Genomic DNA, 13,087 nt, shown 5'->3' on the forward strand with positions numbered 1-13,087 from the left:
AATAATTACTTGAATGAGCAAAACCTATTGGTTATAAATATATTTTTAAACCAAAAGGGATACAAAAGACAATATTGAAAGATATAAAGCATATTTAGTTGCTAAAGATCTCACTTAAAAGGATAACATTGATTATAAATAGACTTTCTCTTCAGTTTCTTCGAAATACTCTTTTAGAATTATTTTGAACTTATAACTCATTATGATTTGGAACTGCATTAATAGATGTAAAGACTGTATTCCTTAATGAATACATTAATAAAACTATATATATGATACGATATGAAAATTTTCAATCTTCTTATTCAAAACATCTGGTGTGTAAATTAAAAAAATCAATCTATAGTTTAAAGCATGCATTCCATCAATGGTATAATAAAATTGATCAAGTGATTTCTTCATTTAGTTTTTTAAAAAATATTTTTGATCAATATATTTATCATAAATTTAGTAGGAGTAAGTTTATTCTCGTGATGTTATATGTCGATGATATTTTGCTAGCAAGTAGTGATATATGCTTATTGTATGAGGCTAAGAGATTTATTGTATGAGGCTAAGAGATTTATTGTATGAGACTAAGAGATTTCTTTCAAATAAAATTGAAATGAAAGATTTGAGAAATGCATCCTTTGTGTTGTGTATATAAATTTATCAGGATCGCTCCCGTGGTATACTTAGATTATTATAAATATCATATATTGATAAAGTGCTTAGCAGATTTGGCATAAAAAATTGCGTACCAAGGAAATACACCCATTGTAAAAGGGGATATATTTAGTATGCTTCAATACCCAAGAAATAAACTTAAAAAGCAAGAGATAAATAAGATATTTTATGCATCAATAATAGGGAGTCTTATGTATGCTCAAGTTTGTATGCGTCTGAATATTGCGTACATTATTGGAATGCTTGGTAGATATTTAAGTAACCAAGGATTTGATCATTGAAAAATAGTGAAACAAGTTATTAGGTATCTAAAAAAGACAAGATATTTCATGCTCACATATCATAGATATGATCATTTAGAGATTGTGGGGTATTCCGACTCTAATTTTGCTGGTTGCATTGATAGCAGGAGATCCACTTCAAGTTATATTTTGATGTTAGCTAGATGAGTTATTTCTTGGAAAAGTGTCAAGCAATCACTTATAGCTTATTCAATAATGAAAGCAAAATTTATAGTTTGTTATGAGACTTCAAATTAGAGAATATTGTTGCAAAATTTTATCGCAGGGCGACATATTGTTGAGTGCATTAAGAGACCATTAAAGAAAAATTGTGATAATAAAACAGCTGAATTATATTTAAAGAACAATAGGAGCTCGTCAAATTCAAAACACATTGACATTAAATTTCTTGTTGAGAAAGAAAGGGTTCAGAGTTCTCAAATTTCTATTAAATATATTAGTACAAACTTTATGATTATAGACCTACTTATAAAAGGATTACCACATAAATTATTTCATGAGCATATAGCTCGTATGAGTGTAATTTGTTTTGATAATATACTAGCATAGTGGAGTTTGTTTGTATTGTTCAATTATTATGAACTTATTTTCTGTTCAAACTAAAATATTATTATTTTAGTGATTGAAAACTCTAAAATAAAGTTATTTAATTTTAGTTTCACTTTAGTATAAAGTATTGAATTTTAATTATAACTCTTTTGAGTTATAATATTAGACAAGTTGAAAATAATCATGATTATAGATCACATCACAAGAAATATTTATGCTACAAATTCATACTTAATCTATGTCGTTAATTATATTAATATATCGATCATTGATAGGTCTTATTACAAAAAATGTGATAAATGACTCTTTGATCATATATTGATACGATTGATATACTAGATTGTTTATATATGTTATTTCATAAAGATAATAAATATTGAGCTCTTACGATTATTTTATAATTTATAATTATATGCATATATATGTGACACAAGTGGAAGATTGTTTGAAAATTTTTATATGTGAGTCTATATACTTATACCTACAAGTAAAATATTATACATTAGACAATATTTAAAATTGAGCCAATTAAATTCGTGATCTATTTAAGAATTAAATTATTATTTTTGACTTATGTGATATCTTAATTAAATTTATATGAAAATAATTATTTTTATAGACAAGTGTTTATTTATATTTTAATGATGGGCTAAAATAAAAATAAATACACTTGAAGTATACAAGAGTCATGGTCCTCAGTTTAAGCGGTAAAATTCTTATTTCCTTCATTTCTCATCATGAGCAAAAGAAGGGGTCTCTCGTTCTCTTGGAGAACGTCGTTTCAAACGTGGAAGATCGAAAATCTCAATTCTACATCTCAATGGATTCATGTACGTTTCTGATAATTCTTCTCGATGATTTAGCATGTCTTTCAAAGGCGATGAAATTATTTTTCGTCTCTATTGAATCCTAACAAGTAACAAGTAATCCTAATGTAAAGTAAACCAAATATGGGACTTTTGAAAATTTTAGTGTTTGCTTGTAAGCAAAGCAAGTGCGGAGAAGAATTGTTATGTATTTGGAGTACACCATCTAATTCATTTCCAATATACTTGGAATTCACTCGATTTAGTCAAATTTTAAATACGTAGCTTATGCCAAGTGTCGCTGGCCGTTGTCACCTTCCATTTGCCGCCCCTCATTTATGGTCATTAGCGCCATCTCTCCTAAGTTGTGTTTTATTATGAATGAATTTTACTTTAAACCAAATGTGAAAAAATTAAACTCCTACATTTATAGAGCACTTAACCATAAAACTCAAAAATATTTTAGGAGCTATTTCCAACCAATAAGATCAAATTTTAGCGATATTTAATAAATACTGAAAATTGTTTGGCAGCATAAATGTTAAATCTCATTAAATCCTATGAAACTATTTTGACAACATAATCAATGATTTAAGACGTCAAATTCATTAAAATTTTACATTTAATATATATTTTTAATACAAGTTGCTTATTCATTTTAATTTCATAAACAATATAATTAGAAACTATTTTAATTATTAAATAACTTAAATTATAATATAATTATTATTTAGAATATTAATTATATAATATTATATAACTTAACTAATAATAACATAGGGATATTAATTAGTTAAATTATCTTATTACCATTATATTAATAATTTAACTAATTATATAATTACTATTACTATTTGGAAGTTATCTAATTATTATTTAGAATATTAATTATAGAATTAATTATTTAATTATCTAATAAATTATTATATTTTAATTTATATTAATTTAATTATTTAGATTAATTTATAACTAATTACAGATAGTCTAAATAATTTCTACGATTTATTTTTCTATTCTCGGTCGGGTTCCGGAACGAATCGCTGAAGGGCTTCTTCACCGACTTCACGACGTTCCTCCCTGTCGAATCGGAAGTCGCGACAGTTCGCCGTACAGTTCGCCGATAGGAAGTAGCGACGGGAGCTTGCTGGCTGCGAAGGTTACTATCTTTCTCCTTTCGCGATCTTCTTCGACCAAATCCCTTAAATCCGCCGAACTCCAGGATTTTTAGTAAATTCGGGATTTACGGCAAAATGTAGGTAACGGATTTATTCCGCAGTAACATCTACCGGCTGCTCAAATCCCGGTTGGCAAGATTTAGCTTAAATCCTGTTGCCAAACAACCCCTTAAATATACTATGTTTACTTGCATTGATTTCATTGTACTCTGCATTACTTTTTCAATATAACAAAAACTTTTTTATTTTAATGCTTCTTGATGTGATTTTACATATGTTATGCTTTCATTATGATGTTTTATAGCTATTAGATTATACTTTGTTGTGTCTAACACAGTTTAATTATGATCAAACTTTGTAAAACCTTATTCGAGCCATATACTAACCTATGTTGAAATCAGAGCACATGATTCATATAGGATTTGAATAATGCTAGAACACTGATGAAAATTTTCTCTTATATCATCTCAATTTTGATCGAAGCTAGTTCAAACTTCATTTGAATATTGTTCAAACTAATTTGGGTAATGGAGGACTTGAAAAGCAGTCCAAAGTGGGGGTATTTTGGCCTGAAAGAACTTTAAAGCATATTCATAATAAAACAAATAAGGTATATATTTCTCCAATTTTAAGCATTATAGGTTATATAAAGTCAAAATTACCTAAAGAAATTTATAAGATAAAAAATATGTAAATTTTTTTTAGTATTATGCTTATAAACTATCATCAATAATTTGTGTAATATCAGTTAGCAAGTGTCCATTAGGGTTAAGCAAGGCAAGACCTGTAAATGAACTAAGTCACGTAGAGTACTTGAAGTGGTTGGATTTGGTTTACAAGATAGGTGAAACTTTTGTTGTTTTAATTTTCACTGTTTGCAATTTGTACTAACATTTCTTGTTTAGCCTTTTTTTCAACAATTTCATATTTTTATTTCCTAGAAATATGATTTGAATTTTAGGTAGAGGTAGACCTAAAAAAACTTGATTAGAAAGTATTAAAAAAATTATTTTATTAGATTTAAATGAGAAAAAAGGATTCATGTAGCCGACCCCACATAGTGGGATAAAGGCTTGATGTTATTGTTGTTGTAGATTTTAATGAGGATTTGACTCTTAATAGGGCATAATAAAGAAAATGGATTAATGTAGCCAACCCCATGTAGTGGGATAAAGACATGTTGTTGTTGTTGTTCAATTTAATTATTTAATGTTTTTCTTAATATTTGATTAGTCATTTAGTTGTCTATTGCTTTAAAATTTTTTATTTTTGACATTTTTTTGCATCTATATATATTCATACTTGATTACAATAACAACAACACCAAGCCTTTATCCCATTTCATGGGTTCAGCTAATATATTCATACTTTATTGTTGTTCTTAAAAAAGAGAGAATTTTTACTCTTTTCCTGCTGGATTTTTCAGCCACGAGTACCTCTACTTTTACATTACTACTACCGTGTAATAAAATGATTCTTTAATTTATTGCAGGACTGTAAAGCTTTACATTAATTAACACATTGCTAGTTGCAGTTCAATAACTGTATAGTTCTAAACTTTCTCAGCAACAGCACTTGATTATGGAGTTGCCAAAGAATATCAAAAGAAGAGTGGCCTTTGTGTTAATCGATGGAGTAGGCGATGTATCTTTGCCTAGATTTCATTACCAAAGCACCTTAGAAGTTGCCAATACCCCAAATTTGGATGCAATTGCTTCAGCTGGAGTAAATGGGCTTATGGATCCTGTAGAGGCTGGTTTGGCCTGTGGCAGTGATACTGCCCATCTTTCTTTGTTGGGATATGACCCTAGAATTTATTATAGAGGGCGAGGTGCTTTTGAGTCAATGGGTGCTGGATTGGCCATGTCTCCGGGTGACATTGCCTTCAAGGTTAGTAGTGAATTTCTTCTCAGATAATTTCTATTGTTGTCTGTAGCTGTTGTAGCCATTTCAGAATATAATTTTGATTCTGGTTAAATGACCCCTCTCTATATTCTGCCGACAAAAAAGCTTTCTATCTTCTGCATTGATAACTACTGCTTTCTTTCTTGTAGTGTCTGCTGCCAACTGAGACACAAATGGTTAAAGTTGATTGTTATCAATTTCTGTTTCTAGATTAAAACATGAGTCTTAAGAGGTACTGTTTGCTCGGTCATTCAATAAAATTCCTAGACAATGGTTCCAAAATAGGAAATCAAACATTCAAATTTAACCCTAGATTTATGTTTCATTTACTTTGATTTTTTTTTTTCTTCATAAAATTGATACCATTTTATTATGTTGTAGCTCAATTCAACTAATTTTTCTTGTGTTACTCTCACCCTAACTTTGTATGCAACACTCTATGCACATCTATTGAAGTGTAGCTTGGCTCTCCCAGAACAGTAGATCATAGTATTCAACTATCTGTTTTTTATTAGGAATTGAGCAATCTCTCATTAGAAATGGAAAATGACTCTTTGCCTAACATGCTGAAGCATTATGTCCATAAATGGGTAATCCCTATAAAGATTCATCACGCATTACAGTTGACATTGAGAAATTGCATGTGCTTGTTTTTCTATTTATATCCGATTCTACTCGAATTTTGATAATCATTTTAGTTGATTATTAGTAATATCAAAGTATCATTGATGCATGACTAAATATGATTTAAATGAATGCGATAAGAACTTGCATGTTTTGAGTAAGAGCAAATAGTAATTAAGACTGTTAGCCACTAAACGATGATAGAAAAGGAATGAGGGGTAGTTACGCTTACGCCAATCAAATGCTAAGAATTTGAATCACCAAAGTAATTTAGAATTTCAATCCAAATGCAAATTAAGTAGTTATTCAATAAAAATCCCTAAGTTAACATCGAGATTAGCACATAGAAAATCAAGAGCTCAAATCCTACGTTTACTGAGCGAAGGTAGAGAGCTTGGCATGAATCCTTTTGTTTGAATCACCACCTACAAGATCAGAGGATTTAGAAGATAAATGAATAGGGGAAGAATTTCACACTTGTCGAGGACCGGAAGCAATTTGTCACTGAACATTGGCGAGTTGTTCTTCGATTGCTTCGGATAGTGTGAATATTATGCGATCCAAATATTCTTCGATGGAGTCGTCGACTTCCGGGTTGACGTCGAAGAATGTTGACCGGAGAATGTCGATGTGCCCTTGCTCGTTGTAGACGAAGCCGGAGTCAAGGTCGGGATCGGCCATTCATCGATTCCTTGGTTGTAGTATTGTAGATGAAGGTATTGACTTTCCCTTACGGACTTCTCTCGAGAGGGAGGAGATTATCTCAAGAATTCAAGAGGGAAAGAGGGAGAGAGGTGGCCAGCCAAGGGCAAGGGTGTGGGGGAGAATTTGGTTCAGATTTTAGAAGAAAGAAGGTGGAGGAAAATCAAGCAATTGTTTCCCCCAATTAATCCTTTTAATTTGGAAAGGATTTGAGTGAAATTAGGAAAGGGGTGGGGCGGCTAAGAGAGAGGAAGAGAGGGTTTGAATTGCTTCCAAGATGGAAGCTTGCCTTTTGAAAATAATTCCATAGGAATCCAATAAGGGGGCCGGCAGTATAGGGAGAGGTTTAGGGAATTAAACAAGTGTATGAATACTTGCTTAAATAGGATCCACCAATTAAAGGAACTAGATTTAATTCCAATCTAATTTAAATTCAAATTGGACTTGATTTTAGAAACTTTCCTAAAATAGGATTTTATTTTAGGAAATGTTTTAAATTTCAAATTTGAATTCAATGATTGAAATTAAAAATATTTCAAAGCTAAGCAAGAAAGGAAGGTAGTTATGTGAAAATTAGGAAATTGGAGGCAAGTGGGGGAAGGGTGAAACCGGCGGCTAGGCTAGGGTTTGTGGAAGGTGGGTGGGTCGGTTGGTCACCCAATCAAGGGAACCATCTTGGGTGGCCGGCGGCTAGGTGGGGTGCGAAGGAGGGTCTAGGCCGGTGGTGGGGTGGGGATGTGGCCGGCGGTGGAAGCTTGGAGGAGTAAGGAGGGAGGAAGGTTAGAAAGAAAGAACCAATAAAACAAGCCACGAACCTGGACTCTTCCAAGGTTGGTGGGTGATCCGCTTTCCTCTCCAAGGGATTTCTCTCCCAAACACTCTCAAGCTCTCGCAAGAACTCACAATGCAGAAAATTTTATCATTCATTCATTAACTTCAAAAGAGAACATAAGGGCTATAAATAGCCTCATACAATGGATGACATCGCCCTTTGGGCTTACACATAACCACCCTTAAGTAAGGGGTAAATAGGGAAAACGACTAAAGCAAATACAAATACAAATAAATAAAAACAAATACATATGTCGACTTAAAAATATATTGGCGCGATCGTGGCCGTAGATTGGCGGCCACGCCTCTGATAAACTTTCCAAGCTCTGATGTCCCCACCAATCATCCATGATATAAGATTATTTCACTTTCTTTATACTGAGTATAAGTCTTGTTCTCTATAATACCTCCACCTTCAGTCTTTCAATAAGTCTGATTTGAATGATTGAATGTCATTTTTATTTTGATGATATGGTTTCTTCTTTGAGCTTTGGGATTGGCAGATTGCTTGTAATACAATATAAGTTGAAAAAATTGAAATTTATGACTAATGCCATACTTTTAGGGATTTTATTAGTTTCCCGTATGCATACCATACCATATTGAGGGAGTATAATGGAAGACACTGGAGAATGTTTAGGTTGCATTCCTTATTCCTTCTGATCTCAGTTAACGGGTTAAAATCATGGAAACACCTCCCTGCAATAGAAAGGTTAATGTTGAGTTTTTTATAATTTAGGAGGCACAAACAGATCAACGGAGCTGAGTGAATAAAACTTCTTTTTCAGAATTTACTAAGGAAAATGAAATTGCAGATGTCACTGAATTGAAAGAAAATCTACCAGGTTTTTCTTCTTGATGATCCAGGACTGTGCTTGAGTTTGAATATGACACCAGCTTGGTTGCATGTGAAACTCTTGTGAAAAAAAAAATAGAAAATGAAATATTTCTATAAAGAATTAAACTGAAATAATGATCACTACTGAAAAGTTTTTATTGTAATTTTAGCAAACATCTGCGAAGGGACCATTTTTATTCTACTAGAGTATGATGATGCAGTTTCAATTGCAGAGTTTGAGGTAACAAGTTCCCAAGTGCTGATTTTGATTTAATTTTAGAGACCTTGTTGCAAAATTTTGAAGATATATTGGTTAATTTATCGATTTTGGAGTACTTACATGACAAATTTCAGTTACTGTTTTAATTTATCTTATAATCGTTTTGCAACTGTAGGTTGTTTCACCTTGTAATGCATTCCTGTAATTTCTGTTTCAGTCAAATTTCGCTACCATGGATCAGAATACTGGAATTGTAACAAATAGAAGGGCTGATCGACATTTTGAAGAAGATGGTCCAATTTTCTGTGCAGCATTGGATGGAATGAAGCTTCCATTGTATCCAGAATATGAAATCAGAGTCAGGTATTCTGTTTAACCATCTGCAAGATAGCGAGAGTGCAGCAAGAATGCCCGATGATTATTTTCCATTTTTTGTGGTAGTTGAGTCACCCCTTGGCAAACTTATAAGTAACTGTTGGTGTCGCCTCGAATTTGGCTCGACCTTTCGTTACAAAAAAAATCGGTCAATAGCCACCAAACAATAGAGACAAAAAGAAAATGGTGCTAAAAATGATTAATCATTTAATTTCTACGAAATGTATGTTGAAGTTGCCTTGAATTTGGCTTGACCCCTATTTGTTCATATCCTTGATCGTAGTATCCTTCACAGATATGTTGGGGGTTCAAGGGGGCAGCGCCCCTTGGCGTGGTTCGACTTGCCCGATCAGGTTCCGCGGTCAAGGGGCAGCGAAGGGCGCTGCCCCCGGAACAAATTTTGGTTGTAAGGATATTTTTGGAATTCAAATTAATAAATAAAATGATGAATTCTCTTTACTATTTCTCTTTGTATTTGGTTCATTGTTCCCTAACAATGATACCTCTACACAATGTGTTTAATTATGCTTGGGGGCAATTGCTTAAAGACTATAATATTTTAAAACTTTTAGGGAGAGCAATTGTTTAAAACTCTTATAATAAAGACTAAAAAATAGATGGAGATGGATAAATTACCTAAAAAATTATTTAATAAAAAATTTTAATTTTTTAATGGGGGTAATTGCCCCCCGAGCTTAAAGGGGATCCACCCATCGCTATGTTGTGTAGCAACGTTATGTGTTTGAAATTTTATAAGCTTATGCTGGTAATATCATTGGTGGTTATTGCGTGTTCAATTCTTGCTTATGGTGTCATGGTTGTTCGCTTATTTATGTCCAAGTGCAGTCGTTGTCAATGCTAATACATTTTCTTCTCATAGGTATGCTACAGAACATAGATGCGGCGTTGTGGTAAAAGGGCCAAAACTTAGCGGAAATATATCTGGAACAGACCCACTGAAAGACAACCGCTTGCTTCTTAAAGCCGAGGCTCTTGATGATACAGAAGAAGCAAAAAACACGGCTGCTATTATCAACGAACTTTCTAGGGAGGTATCACGAATTCTAGTATCGCACCCTTTAAATGCACGGCGGGCAGGAGAAGGGAAGAATATAGCAAATGTTGTGCTCTTGAGAGGTTGTGGAATTCGAATTGAGGTAACTTTATTAGATCCCTTTGTTTAAGTACAAGTTCTATTTGAAGGTAACAATACTGAAGAAGTTTTTTTGTTAGTTTCAATTTTTATTTATAAGACTCTTATTTCAATTTGTTTAGCACAGATTTAGTGTAAAAATGATCACAAAATTTTAATCCATGAGATATGGTAGCCAGAAAGATTAAATAAAATTTTATTGATATGACTAGTAATGTTTTAGTTATAAGTGTGCTTTTTTAGCTCTATAATTTGATTACTAATCTGGCTGAGATTTGTGATAAGAAACGTTCATTTGCAATTTGAGAATAATGCCCCGATGTGCATCTCATCAATGTCCATGTATCCGCAACTGTTCAAGCGTTTGAACTCCATTGTATACTCTTGCACAATTTGTCTTATGCCATTTTTTCCATTGACCCTTAATATAATTTATTGCTTCAATGCTTCTTAGCTTTATGGCTTAAGATTGTTCTGTTTCCATTAACTAAATATATTTATGATTCCCTGAAAATCTGAATAAGACATTGTTTCATAAACCGGTATTTGGTAGCCTTAATGCATATAATTTCAAACTTGGAAATGCCTTCTAACAATATCTGAGTATGATTGTCCAAAATTTGCAAGCTTGTCCTGCTTTTAATTTAATGAACACTCTGGTGCCGTTTAGGTTGATGCATTTGAGAAAAAACATGGCCTGAGGCCGTGCATGGTAGCTCCCACCAAAATTATAGCAGGGCTGGGTCTGTCACTAGGTATTGACATTCTGGAAGCTCCAGGAGCAACTGGAGATTACCGAACACTACTAACATCCAAAGCTACAGCAATAGCCAAAGCCCTTTCTGCCCCATTACAGCCATGTCCATCAATTTTTGTACCTGGAGAAGATGAGCATAGGCCAGGACCATCAGGTGGCTACGATTTTGGCTTCCTTCATATCAAGGTATTGAGCATTTTCTTGCAACGTTTCTCATCTGTTGTTTAGACAGTTAAGCTTTTTCTTCATTCGTACAGGCGATCGATGATGCGGGGCACGATAAAGCCAGCATGTTAAAAGTTCGAGCTTTAGAATCGGTAGACACAGCAATTGCTCAGTTGGCAAGGCTTCTCTGGCAAGTTGAGAAGTCTGCAAACTTTGAATACTACTTGTGTATTACTGGAGATCACTCTACTCCAGTGGAGTATGGTGATCACAGCTTCGAGCCCGTACCTTTTTCGCTCTGTAAGCTGAGAGATTTTATCGGCACAAGAGGGGAATCTATTGTGATGTCCACCCCTCTGGACTCCTTCCCTCTTCCATCTGTAAAGCCTGGTGAAGATCTTAGAAATGACTTTCCACTGCCTGAGAAGAGTGGTGAAAGATCTGTAGCATTTGCTGGTGATTCTGTGAGCAAGTTCAGTGAGATTGCAGCAGCAAGAGGATGCCTTGGACGGTTTCCAGGCAGTGAGATGATGGGTATCATAAAAAAGTTTATCAAGCTGAAGAATGAATAGAACAATAAATGCCATGGAAGTTTATCAAGCTGCAAGTTTGTTATTCTTGGTTTGTTTTATGTCATCTGAATTTATCCTTTCCCCCCACTTTTAGAAGGTTAATGCGAAGCCTGATGTCTTAAACTCTCCTTATTTTGTCTTTGGAATTTGTTTTCAGCTAAATCTGTTTTCCTGGTTGATTGATGTTAGCTCTCCCGAGACTGGTCTCTGCTGTCACCGAAACTCTTACAAAACAAAGCAGAGATAAGGACGATTGAGAGCTGCCAGGATAGATGATCTTCATCATGGATTTTGGCTAGACGAATAAAGAAAAGTCGCCTGAGAAAGAAAGGCCATTTTTGAGGAGGTAAGAGGTTTTTTTTTTCGGTGGTCCGAGTGCCTTAGCATGGTTGGTTGATGGAAAAAGAGAATAAAGTAGGTGCTCAAAGCGAATAATGAGAGATGGAGTACTTTTTTGTGTAATACTTGAACCACAATAACTATTTACTATTCAATCCTCCCTCAATTGCATGCCTCTTTCAACTCATCGCTCCAGCAATAAATTCATCATCTGCAACTAGACATGCTAATAAACACTGATGCAGAGGGTTCCAACAGCTTTTGCAGCAGTATCAGCGAGTGTTTGATCAATCCAAACATCTTCCACCCAGGGTCATCAAATCCATTTAAAACTACGAACGCCGCTTGTGAATGTGCGCCCTTTCTGCCACCCCCACTTTCAAAATTAATGTTTTATTTGTGATGACTTTCTTACTGCTTCTTAAAGAAACTTTTTAGTACATAAATTAAAATTTTTGTGCTACAAAACTGCTTTAAAAAACCTTAAAAAAGCCGTCCCAAACAAAGCTCAAGTCAGCTGCTAAAATATTTACCCAATCTTACAGTATAGGGGTAACCGAGTTCTCAAAGCTGGGCAATCGAGAGAAGATTGAACTGCTTGAATATTGGCCAATTATGCACGACAATAGGTATCAAACGAATATTTCGAATTCTCGGGCTTGAATGACATCGTTTTAGGTTTGTACAAAACTTTGAACACGTTACTCCTTTAACTTCGCTTGTACATAAAAATGTAGACCATCAGGATGATCGAGCATGTGTCGCCTTTCAAGTAAGAAGCTGAATACCAAAATGCAGCAAGCATAAACTTACCTGAGATAAATGCTTATTATAATCATGGTCCTATCAAAGTGGAGACTGTTTATCGAGCTCCAAATTCTTGACATAGAAGATCAATCAAACAAGTTTTCATAAAGTACTTTATTACGACTTCTTCGCATTGTAATGACGATGAACCCAACATTACATTTGGGACAGTTTTTTTACTTCTTTATGAAGCAATTTTCTAATTTAAAAAAAAAAAATTTGTTTTAAAAAACTGCTTCATATAAAACAGTAAGAAAATTGTCTCAAACAAAATCTTAATGTGCCTATACGCTCTATCTCA

General features: G+C 33.7%; 1 protein-coding gene across 3 annotated transcripts; it reads left to right on the top strand.

The window, feature by feature from the left end:
* The first annotated feature begins 4,998 nt into the window (after nt 1-4,998).
* Nucleotides 4,999-12,166, top strand: LOC110114711 (probable 2,3-bisphosphoglycerate-independent phosphoglycerate mutase). 3 transcript variants are annotated; one of them, XR_003700652.1, is made up of 6 exons: nt 4,999-5,388; nt 8,836-8,981; nt 9,874-10,150; nt 10,817-11,089; nt 11,161-11,737; nt 11,830-12,166. XR_003700652.1 is itself a non-coding variant. In XM_028694682.1 (6 exons), the coding sequence occupies exons 1-5, from the start codon at nt 5,080-5,082 to the stop codon at nt 11,638-11,640; spliced, it is 1,485 nt and encodes a 494-aa protein (XP_028550515.1). In that variant the 5' UTR covers nt 4,999-5,079; the 3' UTR covers nt 11,641-11,689; nt 11,830-12,166. The 3 variants fall into 3 exon arrangements, 2 of the variants coding, with proteins under 2 accessions (XP_028550515.1, XP_028550514.1); XM_028694682.1 differs by having other exon boundaries at nt 11,161-11,689; XM_028694681.1 differs by lacking the exon at nt 11,830-12,166 and having other exon boundaries at nt 11,161-11,802.
* The last annotated feature ends 921 nt before the right edge of the window (nt 12,167-13,087 follow it).

Source organism: Dendrobium catenatum, unplaced genomic scaffold (assembly GCF_001605985.2).
Source record: "Dendrobium catenatum unplaced genomic scaffold, ASM160598v2 fragScaff_scaffold_54, whole genome shotgun sequence".
Taxonomy (NCBI): Eukaryota; Viridiplantae; Streptophyta; class Magnoliopsida; order Asparagales; family Orchidaceae; genus Dendrobium; species Dendrobium catenatum.

Bases quoted from the DNA above. Each gene is read 5' to 3' on its own strand.
- LOC110114711 (XM_028694682.1), top strand. From the start codon at position 5,080: ATGGAGTTGCCAAAGAATATCAAAAGAAGAGTGGCCTTTGTGTTAATC. The intron at 5,389-8,835 runs GTTAGTAGTGAA...TTTCTGTTTCAG, and splicing joins CGGGTGACATTGCCTTCAAG to TCAAATTTCGCTACCATGGA. The intron at 10,151-10,816 runs GTAACTTTATTA...GGTGCCGTTTAG, and splicing joins GTTGTGGAATTCGAATTGAG to GTTGATGCATTTGAGAAAAA.